This window comes from Anomaloglossus baeobatrachus, chromosome 1 (assembly GCF_048569485.1).
Source record: "Anomaloglossus baeobatrachus isolate aAnoBae1 chromosome 1, aAnoBae1.hap1, whole genome shotgun sequence".
Lineage (NCBI taxonomy): Eukaryota > Metazoa > Chordata > Amphibia > Anura > Aromobatidae > Anomaloglossus > Anomaloglossus baeobatrachus.
In genome coordinates, this window is record NC_134353.1 from 73,633,543 (window position 1) to 73,658,866 (window position 25,324).

Here is a 25,324-nt window from a genome sequence, read left to right on the forward strand (position 1 = left end):
CTCCCCAGTAATAGGCCAGACTCCCAATTAATAGGCCAGACTCCCAAGTAATAGGCCAGTCCCTAGTAATAGGCCAGACCTCCAGTAATAGGTCAGACCCACAGTAATAAGCCAGAGCCCAGTAATAGGCCAGACCCCCAGTAATAGGTCAGATCCTTAGTAATAGCCAAACTCATAGTAATAGGCCAAACTCCCAGTAATAGGCCAGTCCCCCAGTAATAGGCTCCACCACAATAACAGGCCAGACCCCCAGTAATAGGCTCCACCCCAGTAATAATCCAGCCCATAGTAAAAGGCCAGACCCCCAGTAATAGGCCAGACCCCCAGTAATAGGCCAGACCCCCAGTAATAAGCCAGACCCCAGTAATAAACCAGACCCCAGTAAAAGGCCAGAATCCCAGTAACAGGCCAGTCCCTAGTAATATTAAGGAATAACGTTTGGAACTCCATTCTATGTCTGAACTGGGTGCAAAAACCTAAAAAACATCACTATGGGGAGATAAGGTATGCACACCAGTGACTATGGAAGGGGAATACATGTAATAGCAGAAACTGCTGTGTGAATACTGACATGAAAAACTCAATAGCTATATGGAAGAATGAAATGTGAAAAATGGAACCTGCATTACTGCCATGAATATATGAATAAAGAGAAATTTAGCTATTGAATTGATCAATGCAATAGAGCCCCAACACTACGCCAAAGTATTTCTCTACGTTGGGGTCCCTAGCTTATGTGTGTCCTCTCATGCAGTTAAAAAACTTACCGTGTATGGGAAGCTGAGACCCAGGCTATATATACGATGTGGATTGGCAATAGGTGTGTGTGGGGAGGGTTCACAAACGAAAAACTACTAACATTAAGGAATAACGTTTGGAACTCCATTCTATGTCTGAACTGGGTGCAAAAACCTAAAAAACATCACTATGGGGAGATAAGGTATGCACACCAGTGACTATGGAAGGGAAATACATGTAATAGCAGAAACTGCTGTGTGAATACTGACATGAAAAATTCAATAGCTATATGGAAGAATGAAATGTGAAAAATGGAACCTGCATTACTGCCATGAATATATGAATAAAGAGAAATTTAGCTATTGAATTGATCAATGCAATAGAGCCCCAACACTACGCCAAAGTATTTCTCTACGTTGGGGTTCCTAGCTTATGTGTGTCCTCTCATGCAGTTAAAAAACTTACCGTGTATGGGAAGCTGAGACCCAGGCTATATATACGATGTGGATTGGCAATAGGTGTGTGTGGGGAGGGTTCACAAACGAAAAACTACTAACATTAAGGAATAACGTTTGGAACTCCATTCTATGTCTGAACTGGGTGCAAAAACCTAAAAAACATCACTATGGGGAGATAAGGTATGCACACCAGTGACTATGGAAGGGGAATACATGTAATAGCAGAAACTGCTGTGTGAATACTGACATGAAAAATTCAATAGCTATATGGAAGAATGAAATGTGAAAAATGGAACCTGCATTACTGCCATGAATATATGAATAAAGAGAAATTTAGCTATTGAATTGATCAATGCAATAGAGCCCCAACACTACGCCAAAGTATTTCTCTACGTTGGGGTCCTTAGCTTATGTGTGTCCTCTCATGCAGTTAAAAAACTTACCGTGTATGGGAAGCTGAGACCCAGGCTATATATACGATGTGGATTGGCAATAGGTGTGTGTGGGGAGGGTTCACAAACGAAAAACTACTAACATTAAGGAATAACGTTTGGAACTCCATTCTATGTCTGAACTGGGTGCAAAAACCTAAAAAACATCACTATGGGGAGATAAGGTATGCACACCAGTGACTATGGAAGGGGAATACATGTAATAGCAGAAACTGCTGTGTGAATACTGACATGAAAAATTCAATAGCTATATGGAAGAATGAAATGTGAAAAATGGAACCTGCATTACTGCCATGAATATATGAATAAAGAGAAATTTAGCTATTGAATTGATCAATGCAATAGAGCCCCAACACTACGCCAAAGTATTTCTCTACGTTGGGGTCCCTAGCTTATGTGTGTCCTCTCATGCAGTTAAAAAACTTACCGTGTATGGGAAGCTGAGACCCAGGCTATATATACGATGTGGATTGGCAATAGGTGTGTGTGGGGAGGGTTCACAAACGAAAAACTACTAACATTAAGGAATAACGTTTGGAACTCCATTCTATGTCTGAACTGGGTGCAAAAACCTAAAAAACATCACTATGGGGAGATAAGGTATGCACACCAGTGACTATGGAAGGGGAATACATGTAATAGCAGAAACTGCTGTGTGAATACTGACATGAAAAATTCAATAGCTATATGGAAGAATGAAATGTGAAAAATGGAACCTGCATTACTGCCATGAATATATGAATAAAGAGAAATTTAGCTATTGAATTGATCAATGCAATAGAGCCCCAACACTACGCCAAAGTATTTCTCTACGTTGGGGTCCTTAGCTTATGTGTGTCCTCTCATGCAGTTAAAAAACTTACCGTGTATGGGAAGCTGAGACCCAGGCTATATATACGATGTGGATTGGCAATAGGTGTGTGTGGGGAGGGTTCACAAACGAAAAACTACTAACATTAAGGAATAACGTTTGGAACTCCATTCTATGTCTGAACTGGGTGCAAAAACCTAAAAAACATCACTATGGGGAGATAAGGTATGCACACCAGTGACTATGGAAGGGGAATACATGTAATAGCAGAAACTGCTGTGTGAATACTGACATGAAAAATTCAATAGCTATATGGAAGAATGAAATGTGAAAAATGGAACCTGCATTACTGCCATGAATATATGAATAAAGAGAAATTTAGCTATTGAATTGATCAATGCAATAGAGCCCCAACACTACGCCAAAGTATTTCTCTACGTTGGGGTCCCTAGCTTATGTGTGTCCTCTCATGCAGTTAAAAAACTTACCGTGTATGGGAAGCTGAGACCCAGGCTATATATACGATGTGGATTGGCAATAGGTGTGTGTGGGGAGGGTTCACAAACGAAAAACTACTAACATTAAGGAATAACGTTTGGAACTCCATTCTATGTCTGAACTGGGTGCAAAAACCTAAAAAACATCACTATGGGGAGATAAGGTATGCACACCAGTGACTATGGAAGGGGAATACATGTAATAGCAGAAACTGCTGTGTGAATACTGACATGAAAAATTCAATAGCTATATGGAAGAATGAAATGTGAAAAATGGAACCTGCATTACTGCCATGAATATATGAATAAAGAGAAATTTAGCTATTGAATTGATCAATGCAATAGAGCCCCAACACTACGCCAAAGTATTTCTCTACGTTGGGGTCCCTAGCTTATGTGTGTCCTCTCATGCAGTTAAAAAACTTACCGTGTATGGGAAGCTGAGACCCAGGCTATATATACGATGTGGATTGGCAATAGGTGTGTGTGGGGAGGGTTCACAAACGAAAAACTACTAACATTAAGGAATAACGTTTGGAACTCCATTCTATGTCTGAACTGGGTGCAAAAACCTAAAAAACATCACTATGGGGAGATAAGGTATGCACACCAGTGACTATGGAAGGGGAATACATGTAATAGCAGAAACTGCTGTGTGAATACTGACATGAAAAATTCAATAGCTATATGGAAGAATGAAATGTGAAAAATGGAACCTGCATTACTGCCATGAATATATGAATAAAGAGAAATTTAGCTATTGAATTGATCAATGCAATAGAGCCCCAACACTACGCCAAAGTATTTCTCTACGTTGGGGTCCCTAGCTTATGTGTGTCCTCTCATGCAGTTAAAAAACTTACCGTGTATGGGAAGCTGAGACCCAGGCTATATATACGATGTGGATTGGCAATAGGTGTGTGTGCGGAGGGTTCACAAACGAAAAACTACTAACATTAAGGAATAACGTTTGGAACTCCATTCTATGTCTGAACTGGGTGCAAAAACCTAAAAAACATCACTATAGGGAGATAAGGTATGCACACCAGTGACTATGGAAGGGGAATACATGTAATAGCAGAAACTGCTGTGTGAATACTGACATGAAAAATTCAATAGCTATATGGAAGAATGAAATGTGAAAAATGGAACCTGCATTACTGCCATGAATATATGAATAAAGAGAAATTTAGCTATTGAATTGATCAATGCAATAGAGCCCCAACACTACGCCAAAGTATTTCTCTACGTTGGGGTCCCTAGCTTATGTGTGTCCTCTCATGCAGTTAAAAAACTTACCGTGTATGGGAAGCTGAGACCCAGGCTATATATACGATGTGGATTGGCAATAGGTGTGTGTGGGGAGGGTTCACAAACGAAAAACTACTAACATTAAGGAATAACGTTTGGAACTCCATTCTATGTCTGAACTGGGTGCAAAAACCTAAAAAACATCACTATGGGGAGATAAGGTATGCACACCAGTGACTATGGAAGGGGAATACATGTAATAGCAGAAACTGCTGTGTGAATACTGACATGAAAAATTCAATAGCTATATGGAAGAATGAAATGTGAAAAATGGAACCTGCATTACTGCCATGAATATATGAATAAAGAGAAATTTAGCTATTGAATTGATCAATGCAATAGAGCCCCAACACTACGCCAAAGTATTTCTCTACGTTGGGGTCCTTAGCTTATGTGTGTCCTCTCATGCAGTTAAAAAACTTACCGTGTATGGGAAGCTGAGACCCAGGCTATATATACGATGTGGATTGGCAATAGGTGTGTGTGGGGAGGGTTCACAAACGAAAAACTACTAACATTAAGGAATAACGTTTGGAACTCCATTCTATGTCTGAACTGGGTGCAAAAACCTAAAAAACATCACTATGGGGAGATAAGGTATGCACACCAGTCCCTAGTAATAGGCCAGACTTCCAGTAATAGGTCAGACCGACAGTAATAAGCCAGCCCCCAGTAATGGGCCAGACTCCCCAGTAATAGGCCAGACTCCCCAGTAATAGGCCAAACTCCCAATTAATAGGCCAGACTCCCAAGTAATAGGCCAGTCCCTAGTAATAGACCAGACGTCCAGTAATAGGTCAGACCCACAGTAATAAGCCAGCCCCAAGTAATAGGCCAGACTTCCCAGTAATAGGCCAGACTTCCAGTAATAGGCCAGACCCACAGTAATAGGCCAGACTCCCCAGTAATAGGCCAGACTCCCCAGTAATAGGCAAGACTCCCAAGTAATAGGCCAGACTCCCAGGTAATAGGCCGGACTCCCAAGTAATAGGTTAGACTCCCAAGTAATAGGCCAGACTCCCTAGTAATAGGCCAGACTCCCCATTAATAGGCCAGACCCCCAGTAATAAGCCAGACCCCAGTAATAGGCCAGTCCCTAGTAATAGGCCAGACTTCCAGTAATAGGTCAGACCCACAGTAATAAGCCAGCCCCCAGTAATAGCCCAGACTCCCCAGTAATAAGCCAGACCCCAGTAATAGGCCAGAACCCCAGTAATAGGCCAGTCCCTAGTAATAGGCCAGATTTCCAGTAATAGGCAGTCCCCCAGTAATAGGCTCCACCACAGTAACAGGCCAGACCCCCAGTAATATGCTCCACCCCAGTAATAATCCAGCCCATAGTAATAGGCCAGACCCCCAGTAGTAAGCCAGACCCCAGTAATAAACCAGACCCCAGTAATAGGCCAGAATCCCAGTAACAGGCCAGTCCCTAGTAATAGGCCAGACTTCCAGTAATAGGTCAGACCCACAGTAATAAGCCAGCCCCCAGTAATGGGCCAGACTCCCCAGTAATAGGCCAGACTCCCCAGTAATAGGCCAGACTCCCAATTAATAGGCCAGACTCCCAAGTAATAGGCCAGTCCCTAGTAATAGACCAGACGTCCAGTAATAGGTCAGACCCACAGCAATAAGCCAGCCCCAAGTAATAGGCCAGACTTCCCAGTAATAGGCCAGACTTCCAGTAATAGGCCAGACCCACAGTAATAGGCCAGACTCCCCAGTAATAGGCCAGACTCCCAAGTAATAGGCCAGACTCCCAAGTAATAGGCCGGACTCCCAAGTAATAGGCCGGACTCCGAAGTAATAGTCCAGACTGCCTAGTAATAGGCCAGACTCCCCATTAATAGGCCAGACCCCCAGTAATAAGCCAGACCCCAGTAATAGGCCAGACTTCCAGTAATAGGTCAGACCCACAGTAATAAGCCAGCCCCCAGTAACAGCCCAGACTCCCCAGTAATAGGTCAGACTCCCCAGTAATAAGCCAGACCCCAGTAATAGGCCAGAACCCCAGTAATAGGCCAGTCCCTAGTAATAGGCCAGACTTCGAGTAATAGGCAGTCCCCCAGTAATAGGCTCCACCACAGTAACAGGCCAGACCCCCAGTAATATGCTCCACCCCAGTAATAAGCCAGCCCATAGTAATAGGCCAGACCCCTAGTAATAGGCCAGACCCCCAGTAATAAGCCAGACCCCCAGTAATAAACCAGACCCCAGTAATAGGCCAGAACCCCAGTAATAGGCCAGTCCCTAGTAATAGGCCAGACTTCCAGTAATAGGTCAGACCCACAGTAATAGGCCAAACTCCCAGGTAATAGGCCAGACTCCCTAGTAATAGGCTAGACTCCCCATTAATAGGCCATCCCTCAGTAATAGGCCAGACCGCAAAGAATAGGCCAACCCGCGAACAAAAGGCCAACCCCATTAATAAGCCAGCCCTCAGTGAATAGCTTGAACCCCAGTAATAGACCAGACCCCCCCAGTAATAGGCCAGACCCCGAGGAATAGGCCAACCCCCATTAATAGGCCAGACTCCCAGTGATAAGCTTGAACCCCAATATTAGAATAGCAAGACATACCAGAGACTGCACAGACCCGTAAATACAGTGTTTCCACCCATATCCTGTCCACCGCCATTAACTTGAGAACGGCGGCAGCTATAGGCATAGAAGTGGTGTCTAGGTATAGTAAAGTAGCCATGCGCTATGCAGTGAAACCACCTATAGCGCCACCTGGTGGAAAACAACGGAGTTAGCATTTTTAACTCGAAAACGGAACGAGAAAAAAAGGGAATTACAAGGTTGCAGGGCATCATCAATTCAAAACGAATCGACACCTTGCATACAGAAATGCTATGATATGAAACCCATGACGCCCCCAAAACATTGAATGCTGGTCACGCATATGACGCTCATTTAAGTTTGATGCTCAAAGTGGCCACCGTCAGCTGCAATGCACATCTGGACTCTGGACAGCATACTGTATATTGCTGCACGTTGTGCAATATGGTAGGTGACATGTTTGCACAAGCATCTGTGATACGTCGTTGCAGGTCATGCAATGTTGATGGAGGGGTCACATACACCTTCTGCTTGATGTGACCTCACAGAAAGAAGTCCAATGGGGTCATGTCAGGTGAGCGTGGAGGCCACTCCACACAGCCACCATACCCAATGACTTGTAGGAAGGTCTCCATGAGGTATCGCTTCACATCCGCAGCCTTGTGAGTTTTACACTTTCTAACCATAGCATTTCTGTATGCAAGGTGTCGATTTGTATTGAATTGATGATACCCTACAACTTTGTAATTCACTTTTTTTCTCTATCTCGTTCCGTTTACGAAATAAAAATGCTATCTCCGTTGTTTTCCACCAGGTGGCATTATAGGTGGTTTCATTGCGTAGCACATGGATACTTTACTATACCTAGACACCACTTCTATGCCTATAGCTGCCGCCGCTATTCTCGCGTTAATGGCGGTGGACAGGACATGGGTGGACACACTGTAGATTGTAAAGATATATACTGTATTTCTTGTTTAATTACAGTACAGACCAAAAGTTTGGACACACCTTCTAATTCAAAGAGTTTTCTTTATTTTCTGTTCAAATGATATTTTTTAGGTTTTGTAGTTAACAAATCTTGAAATCATGTGTTAGAAAATTTAAGGACATATAATCTATTCTAAACTATGCTGCCCGGCTAATCAACCTGTCCCCCCGCTACTCCCCGACCTCTCCTCTCTGCCAATCCCTTCACTGGCTTCCCATTGCCCAACGACTCCAGTTCAAAAACCTAACCATGAACTACAAAGCCATCCACAACCTGTCTCCTCCCTACATCTCTGACCTACTCTCCCGGTACCTACCTGCACGTAACCTTCGATCCTCACTAGATCTCCTTCTCTACTCCCCTCTCATCTCCTCTTCCCACTATCGCATCCAAGCTTTCTCCTGTGCCTCCCCCATACTCTAGAATGCTCTGCCTCAACACATCAGACTTTCGCCTACCTTGACAAGATTCAAAAGGAACCTGAAAACCCACCTCTTCCGACAAGCCTACAACCTGCCGTACCCCTCAGTCTGATACAGCGCCACACAATCAGCCCTACCCTCACCTACTGTATCCTTACCTATCACTTGTAGACTGTGAGCCCTCGCGGGCAGGGACCTCTATCCTCCTGCACCAGTCTGTGCCTTGTATTGTTTATGACTATTGTACTTGTCCCTATTATGTATACCCCTTTCACATGTAAAGCGCCATGGAATTGATGGCGCTATAATAATAAATAATAAGAAGAAATAATAATAATAATAATAGTAATAATAATAATAATAATAATAATAATATCAAGGTTAAGAAAATTCACATATTTTGACCCCCCCAGTTTGTTAGTGTTGATACATCAAGCAGTATATTTTGTTGGTCAAATCAATTGCTTATGTATTAACTTTTTGCAAAACTAAACAACAAATAAAATTAACAACTTCCTGACATGGATTCCGTAGACAGTCCAGCAAATTTGCGAGATCAAAAACATATAATTCTAGTGAGTTTTAGATCAGGGAGACATCAAAGACTAGAGCTTCAAGCCTGGAATTATCAGTGAGCTTGTATTTCTCGAATATAGTTAGTGTTTCCTTAACGTCAGTTGGGCTATATAGTCTGTCGGTGATTGGGCTCTAGCCATGGGTCCCATTTGGTGAGGTACTTGGTTTGAGTATTATTTTTTATGGCATAGTAGTACTCTAAAGTTTTATGTAGAGTTACAGTTGTATGAAAACGTTTGGGCACCCCTATTAAAGTTAACCTTTTTTCTTTATAACAATTTAGGTTTTTGCAACAGCTATTTCAGTTTCATATATCTAATAACTGATGGACTGAGTAATATTTCTGGATTGAAATGAGGTTTATTGTACTAACAGAAAATGTGCAATCCGCATTTAAACAAAATTTGACCGGTGCAAAAGTATGGGCACCCTTATCAATTTCTTGATTTGAACACTCCTAACAACTTTTTACTGACTTACTAAAGCACTAAATTGGTTTTGTAACCTCATTGAGCTTTGAACTTCATAGGCAGGTGTATCTAATCATGAGAAAAGGTATTTAAGGTGGCCACTTGCAAGTTGTTCTCCTATTTGAATCTCTTATGAAGAGTGGCATCATGGGCTCCTCAAAACAACTCTCAAATGAACTGAAAACAAAGATTAATCAACATTGTTTTTCAGGGGAAGGATACAAAAAGTTGTCTCAGAGATTTAAACTGTCAGTTTCCACTGTGAGGAACATAGTAAGGAAATGGAAGAACACAGATACAGTTCTTGTTAAGCCCAGAAGTGGCAGGCCAAGAAAAATATCAGAAAGGCAGAGAAGAAGAATGGTGAGAACAGTTAAGGACAATCCACAGACCACCTCCAAAGACCTGCAGCATCATCTTGCTGCAGATGGTGTCAATGTGCATCGGTCAACAATACAGCACACGTTGCACAAGGAGAAGCTGTATGGGAGAGTGATGCGAAAGAAGCCGTTTCTGCAAGCACGCCACAAACAGAGTCGCCTAAGGTATGCAAAAGCACATTTGGACAAGCCAGTTACATTTTGGAAGAAGGTCCTGTGGACTAATGAAACAAAGATTGAGTTGTTTGGTCATACAAAAAGGCGTTATGCATGGAGGCAAAAAAACACGGCATTCCAAGAAAATCACTTGCTACCCACAGTAAAATTTGGTGGAGGTTCCATCATGCTTTGGGGCTGTGTGGCCAATGCCGTCACCGGGAATCTTGTTAAAGTTGAGGGTCGCATGGATTCAACTCAGTATCAGCAGATTCTTGACAATAATGTGCAAGAATCAGTGACGAAGTTGAAGTTACGCAGGGAATGGATATTTCAGCAAGACAATGATCCAAAACACCGCTCCAAATCTACTCAGGTATTCATGCAGAGGAACAATTACAATGTTCTGGAATGGCCATCCCAGTCCTCAGACCTGAATATCATTGAAAATCTGTGGGATGAGTTGAAGCGTGCTGTCCATGCTCGGCGACCATCAAACTTAACTGAACTGGAATTGTTTTGTAAACAAAAATGGTCAAATATACCTTCATCCAGGATCCAGGAGCTCATTAAAAGCTACAGGAAGCGACTAGAGGCTGTTATTTTTGGAAAAGGAGGACCTACATAATATTAATGTCACTTTTATGTTGAGGTGCCCATACTTTTGCACCGGTCAAATTTTGTTTAAATGCGGATTGCACATTTTCTGTTAGTACAATAAACCTCATTTCAATCCAGAAATATTACTCAGTCCATCAGTTATTAGAAATATGAAACTGAAATAGCTGTTGCAAAAACCCAAATTGTTATAAAGAAAAAAGGTTAACTTTAATAGGGGTGCCCAAACTTTTTCATATGACTGTAGTTTCTCCTTATCTTCTTGGATATTAGGAGCTTTCTCACTTTTCCATTTGGATGCAATGAGATTAGTGGAAACTAGTAGAATATGTATTACTATGGGCCTAAAATGTTTAGGTATCGCTTCACTGTTTAAGTTTTCTTTATTTTCATGACTGAAAATTGTAGATTCACATTGAAGGCATCAAAACTATGAATTAACACATGTGGAATGAAATACTTAAAAAAGTGTGAAACAACTGAAAATATGTCTTATATTCTAGGTTCTTCAAAGTAGCCACCTTTTGCTTTGATTACTGCTTTGCACACTCTTGGCATTCTCTTGATGAGCTTCAAGAGGTCGTCACCGGAAATGGTTTTCCAATAGTCTTGAAGGAGTTCCCAGAGATGCTTAGCACTTGTTGGCCCTTTTGCCTTCACTCTGCGGTCCAGCTCACCCCAAACCATCTTGATTGGGTTTAGGTCTGGTGACTGTGGAGGACAGGTCATCTGGCGTAGCACCCCATCACTCTCCTTCTTAGTCAAATAGCCCTTACACAGCCTGGAGGTGTGTTTTGGGTCATTGTCCTGTTGCAAAATAAATGATGGTCCAACTAAACGTAAACCGGATGGAATAGCACGCCGCTGCAAGATGCTGTGGTAGCCATGCTGGTTCAGTATGCATTCAATTTTGTATAAATCCCCAACAGTGTCACCAGCAAAGCACCCCCACACCATCACACCTCCTCCTCCATGCTTTCCGATGGGAACCAGCCATGTAGAGTCCATCTGTTCACCTTTTCTACAAAGACACGGTGGTTGGATCCAAAGATCTCAAATTTGGACTCATCAGAATAAAGCACAGATTTCCACTGGTCTAATGTCCATTCCCTGTGTTCTTTAGCCTAAACAACTCTCTTCTGCTTGTTGCCTGTCCTTAGCAGTGGTTTCCTAGCAGCTATTTTACCATGAAGGCTGCTGCACAAAGTCTCCTCTTAACAGTGGTTCTAGAGATGTGTCTGCTGCTAGAACTCTGTGTGGCATTGACCTGGTCTCTAATTTGAGCTGCTGTTAACCTGTGATTTCTGAGGCTGGTGACTCGGATAAACTTATCCTCCGCAGCAGAGGTGACTCTTGGTCTTCCTTTCCTGGGGCGGTCCTCATGTGAGCCAGTTTCTTTGTAGCGTTTGATGGTTTTTGCCACTGCACTTGGGGACACTTTAAAAGTTTTCCCAATTTTTCGGACTGATTGACCTTCATTTCTTAAAGTAATGATCGCCACTCGTTTTTCTTTACTTAGCTGCTTTTTTGTTGCCATAATACAAATTCTAACAGTCTATTCAGTAGGACTAACAAATAAGGAATAACGTTTGGATCTCCATTCTATCTCTGAACTGGGTGCAAAAACCTAAAAAAACATCACTATATAGAGATAAAGGTATGCACACCAGTGACTATGCAAGGGGAATACATGTAATAGCAGAAACTGCTGTGTGAATACTGACATGAAAAATTCAATAGCTATATGTAAGAATGAAATGGGAAAAATGGAACCTGCATTACTGCCATGAATATATGAATAAAGAGAAATTTAGCTACTGAATTGATCAATGCAATAGAGCCCCTACACTACGCCAAAGTATTTCTCTATGTTGGGGTCCCTAGCTTGTGCCAATCCACATGATACGTATATATAGCCTGGGTCTCAGCTTCCCATACATGGTAGGTTTTTTAACTGCATGAGAGGACACACACAAGCTAGGGACCCCAACATAGAGAAATACTTTGGCGTAGTGTTGGGGCTCTATTGCATTGATCAATTCAGTAGCTAAATTTCTCTTTATTCATATATTCATGGCAGTAATGCAGATTCCATTTTTCCCATTTCATTCTTACATATAGCTATTGAATTTTTCATGTCAGTATTCACACAGCAGTTTCTGCTATTACATGTATTCCCCTTACATAGTCACTGGTGTGCAAACCTTTATCTCCATATATTCAGTAGGACTATCAGCTGTGTATCCACCAGACGTCTGCACAGAACAACTCATGGACCCAACCCCATTTATAAGGCAGGAAATCCCACTTATTAAACCTGGCAGGGCACACCTGTGAAGTGAAAAACATTTCCGGTGACTACCTCTTGAAGCTCATCAAGAGAATGCCAAGAGTGTGCAAAGCAGTAATTAAAGCAAAAGGCGGCTACTTTGAAGAACCTAGAATATAAGACATAGTTTCAGTTGTTTCACACATTTTTGTTAAGTATTTCATTCCACATGTGATAATTCATAGTTTTGATGCCTTCAATGTGAATCTACAATTTTCAGAGTCATGAAAATAAAGAAAACTCTTTGAATGAGAAGGTGTGTCCAAACTTTTGGTCTGTACTGTATATATTGTGAGTATAAGTAAGCGCGACACCGACATGATGGAAGGATTGTATTATTGTTAAGAGGATTTGTTTCTGATAGCATCCAGTGATTGCACCTGATCAGTGGAGTGTATCTGTGAAACGTAATAATACCTGTAATTGGATTTGTTTGCTTTTCTCTTACCCATCCCACTGCCGTTCTCCTGTTTCCCACCTAGTAAAAATCTGTTGTGTTTTCCATTCGGTTGTCTTTACTGCATGTTGCATTCCTGGCCTGAGGTTTACAGACCCACAGTAACAGTGCAGCCGCAGACCCACAGTAACAGTGCAGCCGCAGACCCACAGTAACAGTGGAGCCACAGACCCACAGTAACAGTGCAGCCGCAGACCCACAGTAACAGTGAAGCCGCAGATCCACAGAAACAGTGCAGCCGCAGACCCACAGTAACAGTGCAGCCGCAGACCCACAGTAACAATGCAGCTGCAGACCCACAGTAACAGTGCAGCCGCAGACCCACAGTAACAGTGCAGCCGCAGACCCACAGTAACAGTGCAGCCGCAGACCCACAGTAACAGTGGAGCCACAGACCCACAGTAACAGTGCAGCTGCAGACCCACAGTAACAGTGCAGCCGCAGACCCACAGTAACAGTGCAGCCGCAGACCCACAGTAACAGTGCAGCCGCAGACCCACAGTAACAGTGCAGCCGCAGACCCACAGTAACAGTGCAGCCACAGACCCACAGTAACAGTGCAGCCGCAGACCCACAGTAACAGTGAAGCCGCAGATCCACAGAAACAGTGCAGCCGCAGACCCACAGTAACAGTGTAGCCGCAGACCCACAGGAACAGTGCAGCCGCAGATCCACAGGAACAGTGCAGCCGCAGACCCACAGTAACAGTGCAGCCGCAGATCCACAGTAACAGTGCAGTCACAGACCCACAGTAACAGTGCAGCCGCAGACCCACAGTAACAGTGCAGCCGCAGACCCACAGTAACAGTGCAGCCGCAGATCCACAGAAACAGTGCAGCCGCAGACACACAGAAACAGTGCAGCCGCAAACCCACAGAAACAGGGCAGGGACAGACCCACAGAAACAGTGCAGCCGCAGACCCACAGTAACAGTGCAGCCGCAGACCCACAGTAACAGTGCAGCCGCAGACCCACAGTAACAGTGCAGCCGCAGACCCACAGAAACAGTGCAGGTGCAGACCCAAAGAAACAGTGCAGCCGCAGACCCACAGAAACAGGGCAGGGACAGACCCACAGAAACAGTGCAGCTGCAGACCCACAGTAGCAGTGCAGCCGCAGACCCACAGTAACAGTGCAGCTGCAGACCCACAGTAACAGTGCAGCAACATACACACAGTAACAGTGCAGCCGCAGACCCACAGTAACAGTGCAGCCGCAGACCCACAGTAACAGTGCAGCAACATACACACAGTAACAGTGCAGCCGCAGACCCACAGTAACAGTGCAGCCGCAGACCCACAGAAACAGTGCAGGTGCAGACCCAAAGAAACAGTGCAGCCGCAGACCCACAGAAACAGGGCAGGGACAGACCCACAGAAACAGTGCAGCTGCAGACCCACAGTAGCAGTGCAGCCGCAGACCCACAGTAACAGTGCAGCTGCAGACCCACAGTAACAGTGCAGCAACATACACACAGTAACAGTGCAGCCGCAGACCCACAGTAACAGTGCAGCCGCAGACCAACAGTAACAGTGCAGCAACATACACACAGTAACAGTGCAGCCGCAGACCCACAGTAACAGCGCAGCCGCAGACCCACAGAAACAGGGCAGGGACAGACCCACAGAAACAGTGCAGCTGCAGACCCACAGTAACAGTGCAGCCGCAGACCCACAGTAACAGTGCAGCCGCAGACCCACAGAAACAGTGCAGGTGCAGACCCAAAGAAACAGTGCAGCCGCAGACCCACAGAAACAGTGCAGCTGCAGACCCACAGTAGCAGTGCAGCCGCAGACCCACAGTAACAGTGCAGCCGCAGACCCACAGTAACAGTGCAGCCGCAGACCCACAGTAACAGTGCAGCCGCAGACCCACAGTAACAGTTCAGCAACATACACACAGTAACAGTGCAGCCGCAGACCCACAGTAACCGTGCAGCCGCAGACCCACAGTAACAGCGCAGCCGCAGACCCACAGAAACAGGGCAGGGACAGACCCACAGTAACAGTGCAGAAACATACCGACAGTAACAGTGCAGCCACAGACCCGCAGTTACAGTGCAGCCGCAGACCGACAATAACAGTACAGCCGCAGACCCACAATAACAGTGCAGTTGCAGACCCACAGTAACAGTTCAGCCGCAGACCCACAATAACAGTGCAGTCGCAGACCCACAGTAACAGTGCAGCCGCAGACCCACAGTAACAGTGCAGCCACAGACCCACAGTAACAGTGCAGCAACATACCCACAGTAACAGTGCAGCCGCAGGCCCACAGTAACAGTGCAGCCGCAGACCCACAGTAACAGTGCAGCCGCAGACCCACAGTAACAGTGCAGCCGCAGACCCACAGAAACAGGGCAGGGACAGATCCACAGTAACAGTGCAGCAACATACACACAGTAACAGTGCAGCCGCAGACCCACAGTAACAGTGCAGCCGCAGACCCACAGTAACAGTGCAGCAACATACACACAGTAACAGTGCAGCCGCAGACCCACAGTAACAGTGCAGCCGCAGACCCACAGAAACAGTGCAGGTGCAGACCCAAAGAAACAGTGCAGCCGCAGACCCACAGAAACAGGGCAGGGACAGACCCACAGAAACAGTGCAGCTGCAGACCCACAGTAGCAGTGCAGCCGCAGACCCACAGTAACAGTGCAGCTGCAGACCCACAGTAACAGTGCAGCAACATACACACAGTAACAGTGCAGCCGCAGACCCACAGTAACAGTGCAGCCGCAGACCCACAGTAACAGTGCAGCAACATACACACAGTAACAGTGCAGCCGCAGACCCACAGTAACAGCGCAGCCGCAGACCCACAGAAACAGGGCAGGGACAGACCCACAGAAACAGTGCAGCTGCAGACCCACAGTAACAGTGCAGCCGCAGACCCACAGTAACAGTGCAGCCGCAGACCCACAGAAACAGTGCAGGTGCAGACCCAAAGAAACAGTGCAGCCGCAGACCCACAGAAACAGTGCAGCTGCAGACCCACAGTAGCAGTGCAGCCGCAGACCCACAGTAACAGTGCAGCCGCAGACCCACAGTAACAGTGCAGCCGCAGACCCACAGTAACAGTGCAGCCGCAGACCCACAGTAACAGTTCAGCAACATACACACAGTAACAGTGCAGCCGCAGACCCACAGTAACCGTGCAGCCGCAGACCCACAGTAACAGCGCAGCCGCAGACCCACAGAAACAGGGCAGGGACAGACCCACAGTAACAGTGCAGAAACATACCGACAGTAACAGTGCAGCCACAGACCCGCAGTTACAGTGCAGCCGCAGACCGACAATAACAGTGCAGCCGCAGACCCACAATAACAGTGCAGTTGCAGACCCACAGTAACAGTTCAGCCGCAGACCCACAATAACAGTGCAGTCGCAGACCCACAGTAACAGTGCAGCCGCAGACCCACAGTAACAGTGCAGCCACAGACTCACAGTAACAGTGCAGCAACATACCCACAGTAACAGTGCAGCCGCAGGCCCACAGTAACAGTGTAGCCGCAGGCCCACAGTAACAGTGCAGCCGCAGACCCACAGTAACAGTGCAGCCGCAGACCCACAGAAACAGGGCAGGGACAGATCCACAGTAACAGTGCAGCAACATACCCACAGTAACAGTGCAGCAACATACCCACAGTAACAGTGCAGCCACAGACCCACAGTAACAGTGCAGCCGCAGACCCGCAGTAACAGTGCAGCCGCAGACCCACAGTAACAGTGCAGCCACAGACCCACAGTAACAGTGCAGGTGCAGACCTGCAGTAACAGTGCAGCCGCAGACCCGCAGTAACAGTGCAGCTGCAGACCCGCAGTAACAGTGCAGCCGCAGACCCACAGTGCATGTCCGATATATACAGAGACAGACAATGGAGAAGATAGAGAAATTGATCTTTCCATATGCTCTGCACCTGTACTCTGATTTTACCCTAAAAGAGTTAGTCACGTATCCCAAATAACAGTACAGATACAAATAATGGTCAATGCCACATTGCCACCTTGATTGGACAGTCTCTAATAGTGTCGGTACCTCCAGAGTGTGAACCTTGCAGCCAGTCATAGGGGTCCGGCCCGCACCTGAGCCTCAGGTTCGCCCCCCATACATGGCTGGGAAGAGACCAGTGTTCTTAGAGTCGAGTGGTCACCAATAATAGTGGACGTTTTCTCCCCCTCTTCCAGTCTGCGGCTCGGACCTTGCCCAGGGAGGATTTTTTGTACGGCAGGGCGATTACATATGCACTCTGGATTATCAGAAGCTCTATGGAACCAGATGCTTCAGCTGTGATGGCTTCATAGAGGGAGAGGTGGTGTCTGCGCTCGGGAAAACCTACCACCCCTGCTGCTTCGTGTGCGCTATTTGCAAGTAGGTTTATCTTTATGGCATCCTTTACATACTGGTGAATGTACTGATGTGGGGCTAATGGGGCCTACATTGTGGGGGGTGTGGGGGCGATGACACTCTTACAGGTCCATACAACGCCCACACAATTAGTCATGTGCCAAATATAATATTCAGGCTTCGCTAATATATATATATTCATTTCCTCTGTTCTAGAAGCCCATTCCCTCCTGGCGATCGTGTTACTTTTAATGGCAAGGAGTGTGTATGCCAAAAATGTACCATCTCCCCCACTGTTGGCAACAGCAATTTCTCAATCCAGTCTCTGAGAAGTAAGTGGTTGTTGGTTCCTTTAAAGCTTGAGATGATCTTACAGTGAATCTACAGATATAATCTATACAGAAAGCTAATTCTGTAAATGCATTATATTACGTATCTTATGTGTTAATAAATATACTCCAGAGCTGCCCTCACAATTCTGCAAACTTTAGAGCTTATATCTCCCAGTATTCCTGCACTGATTTATATCGCATGTCCAATATTTGATCCCTTCTTCATACAGAACTGTGAAATACATTATGTAGACCGCAATGGATATCCTATTCTAACACATGCTAGCACCAAAATGTGACAAATTATAATGGCAAGGCAAAAAAAAAAATGTTTATGCTTTATTACTGTTTCCAATGGAAAACAGCAGAATGGAGAGTGCATCACTGGAGTATAATAAAGGATGTAAGTATTATATCAGTAAAGGAGAAGTAATGTATTTGGCAAAATAGTGAGTGCAGCTCTGGAGTATTATATAGGATGTACCTCAGGATCAGTACAGGAAAAGTAATGTCATGTATTTGTAGCCTCCACAACCCTCCACACAGTATGATGGCCCCGACACAACCCTCCACGCAATATGAAGTCCCACACACCACCCTCCACACAGTATGATGGCCCCCACAACCCTCCACACAGTGTAATGGTCCCCCACAACTCTCCACACAGTATGATGGCCCCCACACAACCCTCACACAGTATGAAGTCCCCCACACAACCCTCCACACAGTATGATGGTTCCCCACAACCCTCCACACAGTATGATAGCCCCCACACAACCCTCTACACAGTATAATGACCCCCACACTACCCTCCACACAGTATAATGTAACCCACACCACCCTCCATGCAGTATAATGGCCCCCACACCACCCTCCGCACAGTATGATGGCCCCCACACAACCCTCCACGCAGTATAATGGCCCCCACACAATCCTCCACACTGTATGATGGCCCCCACACAATCCTCCGCACAGTATGATGGCCCTCACACAACCCTCCACACTGTATGATGGCCCCCACAACCCTCCACACTGTATGATAGCCACCACACAACCCTCCACACAGTATAATGGCCCCCACACAACCCTCCACACTGTATGATGGCCCCCACAACCCTCCACACTGTATGATGGCCCCCACACAACCCTCCACACAGTATAATGGTCCCCCACAACCCTCCACTCAGTATGATAGCCCCACACAACCCTCCACACTGTATGATTTCCCCCACACAATCCTCCACACAGTATAATGGTCCCCCACAACCCGCCACACTGTATGATGGCCCCACACAACCCTCCACACTGTATGATTGCCCCCACACAATATTCTGCACAGTATGATGACCCCCACACAAGCCCTCAATACTGTATAATGGCCCCCACACTGTATAATGGCCCCACACATTGTATTATGGCTCCCACACTGTATAATTCTCCCAACACTGTTTAATGGCCCCACACAGTATAAAAGCCCCCTTACAGTATAATGGTGCCCACACAGTATGTTAGTCGCAAACACAGTATAATGGCCCCATATAGTAAAATAACCCCCACACATCCCTCCACACAGTATAATGGCCCCTCACATAGTCCTGAAAAGAGTATAATGGTGCCCATACACTGTCTAGTGACCACCTGAGCAGTATAGTGGCCTCTCACGCTGTACAATGGCAAGCCAAATAAAATAATGGTTTAAAAAACACAAGTGGAACTGCACCAAGAAAAGAAAAAGGCCAAGTCCAAACCTAATAGTCAAGAATAAAGAGGTAACTTTGCCATACAGACTGGCGGTGCTCAACCTTCTGCTTTTAGTAGTATTCAAAAGTCCACAGTCAGAATGTCACGAGTGTCTTTCATGGGTGAGAGATGTGTGATGGTTCTGTGATGGAGCTTCACACATTCTTGTTTGGATCAGGATAGTAAATGTATTTGCTTTCTTTTGTCATTTCAGGAGTTAATTTCAGTTTTTTCATGCTAGCAGCTCCTTGCTAATCACCTCATGTGTGTTAACCCTCCCATCTCCTTTAAGTAGTCTCCCCATCCTTCAGTTTCCACCAGAAATAGAATCTTCTGTTCCTGACCACCCAGGTGATTGCACGTCTCTAGGAGCTGTTGTTGGAGCTGTGTTGGTGTGTGTGTGTGGAGTGGTGGGACTAATGCTCTTGTTGCCCTGCTCACTAGCCAGGGCACGTGCTAGGTTACGAGGTATCCTGTTCAGCGACAGGTTGAAAGAACTTGTATAGGAACGTTAGGAGTGCAGGGTACAGCCTCAGGTGAGGTTAGGAGGTTTCCCTGCTCCCATCTTTCTAGAGCCAGTGCCCAACGTTGTTATTGTGTCCCCGGTATCCCCCTTGTTCGTTGTGTAGTACGCCAGGCGTCCGTAGGTCTGAGCGCAACTCTCATCCATTGAATTGGAACACTAGCAGCATGACACAGAAAGAACAAATGAGGGTGGCACTGACTTTTGCATAAAATCTTCTGTATTTTCTTCAAAACATGAAAAGCAGAGCAGGTGAACGAGAGGATTCGGGGCCATGTCTAGATGACTGCCATTTTGCACTACATTTAAGTGCAATCTAGTGCGAAACGTCCGTCATTCAGTCGTGGCCCCAAATCCTCCCGCTCACCTACTCTGCTTTTAATGTGCTGAAGAAACTAAAGAGGATTTTATGCACCCTCATTTATTCTTCCTGACTCTGAACCCCAAAAAAATAATGCCCCCCCCACACATTATAATAGGCCCTAAAACAGTATAATGCCCCCTATACAGTTTAATGGCCCCAACACAGTAAGATCACCCCAGTGAGTACAATGTACTCATTGATTAAAATAAAAAATTGAGTTTTTTTGCAAATTTGCTTCTTTATTAATAGGTGCACTAGAGTAATAAAAGAACATTAGTTACAAAGGTGAAAACAGGCTTTGATTTTACTCACTGCCCCTAATAAACGTAGCTCCGCCACATGAGAAAAAAAACATACATAAGATGTCTGTGCGCTATATAATGCATCATTATAAAAGCCTCTCCATCTCCCCCTAATGGCCGTGAGCAGCACTGCAGCATTTTATTTTACAGTATTTTATTCTTTTTATTAGGGGTACATTATGACCTGGCGCTCTTGTAATAGAAATACCTCCAAATTACAGAGTATATTTAAAATCTCATCATAAAATAAATGTATATTGTGTTCTTTATAGCACATCTTTACATTAGTATCCTACTTATATTTAGCCTCATGTAGTTTATGGAGCTTCTGTAAGTGGAGACAGGGAACAAATGTTTGGTGCGTGCTGAGAAGCAGATGTGGAGTGGACGTGGAGCACAGTGGGTGGTGCACAGCGTAAGTCATTAAATCTTACATGCAGAGGCCACAGTGCCACGGAGGGGAGAAGGACAGGCACTGCACACTGCGTCACACATTTTTCCAAAAACCTGGCACTCAAAATATAGCTTAATACAGACTTATGACTGTCTACAAGCCAACTCTATAGTTTTAAAGGGTTGTGCGCATTACATCACAGTTTATATACTGTATGTCATGAATTAATTGCTTAACCTGTATTATACTCCAGAGCTGCACTCACTATTCTGCTGGTGCAGTCACTGTGTACAAACGTTTCATTACTCATCCTGTACTGATCCTGAGTTACCTCCTGTATTATACTCAAGAGCTGCACTCACTATTCTGGTGGTGAAGTCACTGTGTACATACATTACATTACTTATCCTGTACAGATCCTGAGTTACCTCCTGCATTATACTCCAGAGCTGCACTCACTATTCTGCTGGTGCAGTCACTGTGTACATGCATTACATTACTTATCCTGTACTGATCCTGAATTACATCCTGTATTATACTCCAGAGCTGCACTCACTATTCTGGTGGTGCAGTCACTGTGTACATACATTACATTACTTATCCTGTACTGATCCTGAATTACCTCCTGTATTATACTCCAGAGCTGCACTCACTATTCTGGTGGTGCAGTCACTGTGTACATACATTACATTACTTATCCTGTACTGATCCTGAGTTACCTCCTGTATTATACTCCAGAGCTGCACTCACTATTCTGCTGCTGCAGTCACTGTGTACAAACTTTTCATTACTCATCCTGTACTGATCCTGAGTTACCTCCTGTATTCTACTCAAGAGCTGCACTCACTATTCTGGTGGTGCAGTCACTGTGTACATACATTACATTACATTACTTGTCCTATACTGATCCTGAGTTACATCATGTATTATACTCCAGAGCTGCACTTACTAATCCTATGGTGCAGTCACTGTGTACATACATTACTTATCTTGTCCTGATCCTGAGTTACATCCTGTATTATCCTCCAGAGCTGCACTCACTATTCTGATGGTGGAGTCACTATGTACATACATTACATTACGTATCCTGTACTGTTTCTGAGTTACATTCTGCATTATACTCCAGAGCTGCACTCACTATTCTGCTGGTGCAGTCACTGTATACATACATTGCATTATTTATCTTGTACTGATCCTGAGTTACATCCTGTAGTATTCTCCAGAGCTGCACTCACTATTCTGCTGGTGCAGTCACTGTGTACATGCTTTACATTACTTATCTTGTCCTGATCCTGAGTTACATCCTGTATTATCCTCCAGAGCTGCACTCACTATTCTGCTGGACTCCATTAGAGAAAATAACTTTGCAGGAAGTACAGTGATTGAACTACAGAAGACTGGGGTAAAATTATTTTCTCTGATGAAGCCCCCTTCACACCGTTAAGGAGATCAGGTAGAATACTTGTGTGCAGCATATGTGAGCATTGCCGTGACTCTGCCAACCATCATGAATCTTGACACCGTTCATGTGTGGGGGCTTTTCATCCATGCAGGGGGCTCTCTCACAATTTTGCCTAATAACACAACCATGAAAAATGAATTGGATCTAAACTCCCTCCAAGAGCAACTTCTGCCAATAATGCAGGAGCAATTTGGTTATGACAATGCTTTGTCCAGCGTGATGGAAACCATGCCACAAGGCTCGGGGAACAAAACATGGAATTTTTGGGTCCATGGCCAAAAAACTCCCCAGATCTCAGTCCCAGTGAGAACCTGTGGTCAGTCCTCAAAAATCTATAAACCAAACCACAGAAATTGAGATAAGCTCCAATGACTGATTGGACAAGAATAATCCATCAGTCAGGATCTGGCCCCGAAACTGATGTCCATCTGCCAGGGCGAAGGCCGGAAGTCTGGAAAACTAAGGGAGAACACTTTAAATATTAAGTCTTTGTATAAAAACTAGATATATCTGTCAATAAAAGATGAAAAACGTATTAAATGCTGATAGGAACCATAGAAGGATCTGACTTATAGGTCTAAAAACAAGCAGCAAACCTTGGGAAAACCAAAATTGGTGCCCGTCTCAAAACTTTTGGCCACGACTGTATATAGTGTTATATCCATCATGGTTGCAATGTGATATTTCTCCCCATTTAGACTGCGGAGGCTGCGGATTGGAAATAAAAAATGGGCAATCACTGGTGGCCCTGGAGAAACACTGGCACTTGGACTGTTTCAAATGCAAGACCTGTGGTGTCCATCTGAAGGCGGAATATATTAGCAAGTAAGTGGGTATATGTGAGAAAATAAGGGGTGTATGATAGGAACACACATATAGACTATGGGGCCAAGTATTCCACCAGGATGGGTGATCAATTGGGCTCCCAATGATTAGGGGCTGCAGCAATGATGAATGTGTATCCGACCTCTGAGACCAGAACTAAGAGGCTTCTGTAATGGATTACCTCCAAATCCCAAACCTTGCAGAGAAAGTTTTCGCGCTGCATCCCCTTCTTTGCCGGGATGGGTGGCGATCCCATAGGTTGCCCTCAGTCAGATGGTAAAACCCCTTAGTTGGTTGTAGCTAGGATAGTCCCAGATACAGATTGTAAATGATGTTGTCTTATTATATTAAAGGGAACCTGTCACCGTTTTTTAGGCCTATAAGCTGCGGCCACCACCAGTGAGCTCTTATATACAGCATTCTAACATACTGTATATAAGAGCCCAGGTCGCTGTGAGAACATAAAAAACACTTTATAATACTCACCTAAACCAGTCACTGCGGTGGATGTGGCTCAGATGGGCGTCTTCGTCTTCCGGTGCCGGCGAAGCCTCTTCTGGCCATCTTTGTTGCCACCTCTGTCGTCCTTCTGAAGCCACGGTGCATGACACGTCCGTCTCGCTGGCATTCAGGTCTTGGGCAGGCAGATCAAAGTATTGTAGTGCACATGCGCGGGATCCGCGAGTGTATATGATGTAGGACGCGTCATGCACACAGGCTTCAGAAGGAGGTCGAAGATGGCCGAAAGAGGAGGCGCCAGCACCGGAGGACGAAAACGGCCATCTGAGCCACATCCACCGCATCGCGACCGTTAGGTGAGTATTATAAAGTGTTTTATTATGTTGTACACAACAGCCTGGGCTCTTATATACAGCATGTTAGACTGCTGCATATAAGAGCCTAGTAGTGGTGGCCGCAGCTTATAGGCTGAAAAACCGGTGACAGGTTCCCTTTAACTCTTGACATTCTGTCCATCTTGCAGAGATGGGATTCCTTACTGTGAAATGGACTACCATGCTATGTTTGGCATCAAATGCGATCACTGTGAGAAGTTCATCACGGGCCGAGTGCTGGAGGTAATTACACGAATGCAAGAAATCTTGCCTAAGCTTAAAGGGATTTTCCTCTGAACAAAGTTAACTTTAAAGTAAATTTAATACAATAAATCTTGGAATAATAATAATTTCCACAATTGAATGTGTTTATAATATATGTCCCTGTGCTGAGATAATGTTATATATGTGTCCCTGCTGTGTACTGTGTAATGGCCGTGTCTGACCATACAGGGGCATGGCCTGATCATACCACATCTCCTTGGCAGGGAAGGATGCAAAAGAGAATGCAGAAGACAGGATCACAGTTGATTCTTTTTGGGAAGTAAAACTTTTACATGTTACTTTGGGACAGTGAGGGACAACGGGTTCCTATGCAGTCCCTTATGCTCGGGGCCCCTAGGCATTCCCTCACCTCCGGATTACTTCTAATGGTGGAGATGCCGGAGTCCTGTACCTTTCTATACTCCTAAGAAATACTACTATAATATCCTCCTCCTCCCAGGTAGGGACAGGACAGGAGCAAGGTAGTAAACAGATAAGGGCAGAGAAGGGAAACAAACCAAAACTCTGACACACAGGACTAGACTTATGCTCGGGGCCCCTAGACTATCCCTCACCTACGGATTACTTCAAATGATCGAGATGCCAAAGTCCTGTGCCTTTCTATACTCCTGAGAAATACTATTCTAATACGCTCCTCCCCCCAAGTAGGGACAGGGCAGGAGCAAGGTGGTAAACAGATAAGGATAGAC

The 25,324-nt window shown here is 45.0% G+C and overlaps 1 protein-coding gene across 3 annotated transcripts in view; it reads left to right on the forward strand.

The window, feature by feature from the left end:
- Nucleotides 1–25,324, forward strand: part of ABLIM2 (actin binding LIM protein family member 2) — a 314,107-nt gene that overhangs the window by 173,382 nt on the left and 115,401 nt on the right. For all 3 annotated transcript variants that reach the window (XM_075346854.1, XM_075346852.1, XM_075346853.1), the window contains exons 3-6: nucleotides 17,416–17,599; nucleotides 17,792–17,907; nucleotides 23,391–23,517; nucleotides 24,500–24,593. In XM_075346854.1, coding sequence (XP_075202969.1) covers nucleotides 17,416–17,599; nucleotides 17,792–17,907; nucleotides 23,391–23,517; nucleotides 24,500–24,593 — 521 coding nt within the window. The remainder of the gene's footprint in view (nucleotides 1–17,415; nucleotides 17,600–17,791; nucleotides 17,908–23,390; nucleotides 23,518–24,499; nucleotides 24,594–25,324) is intronic.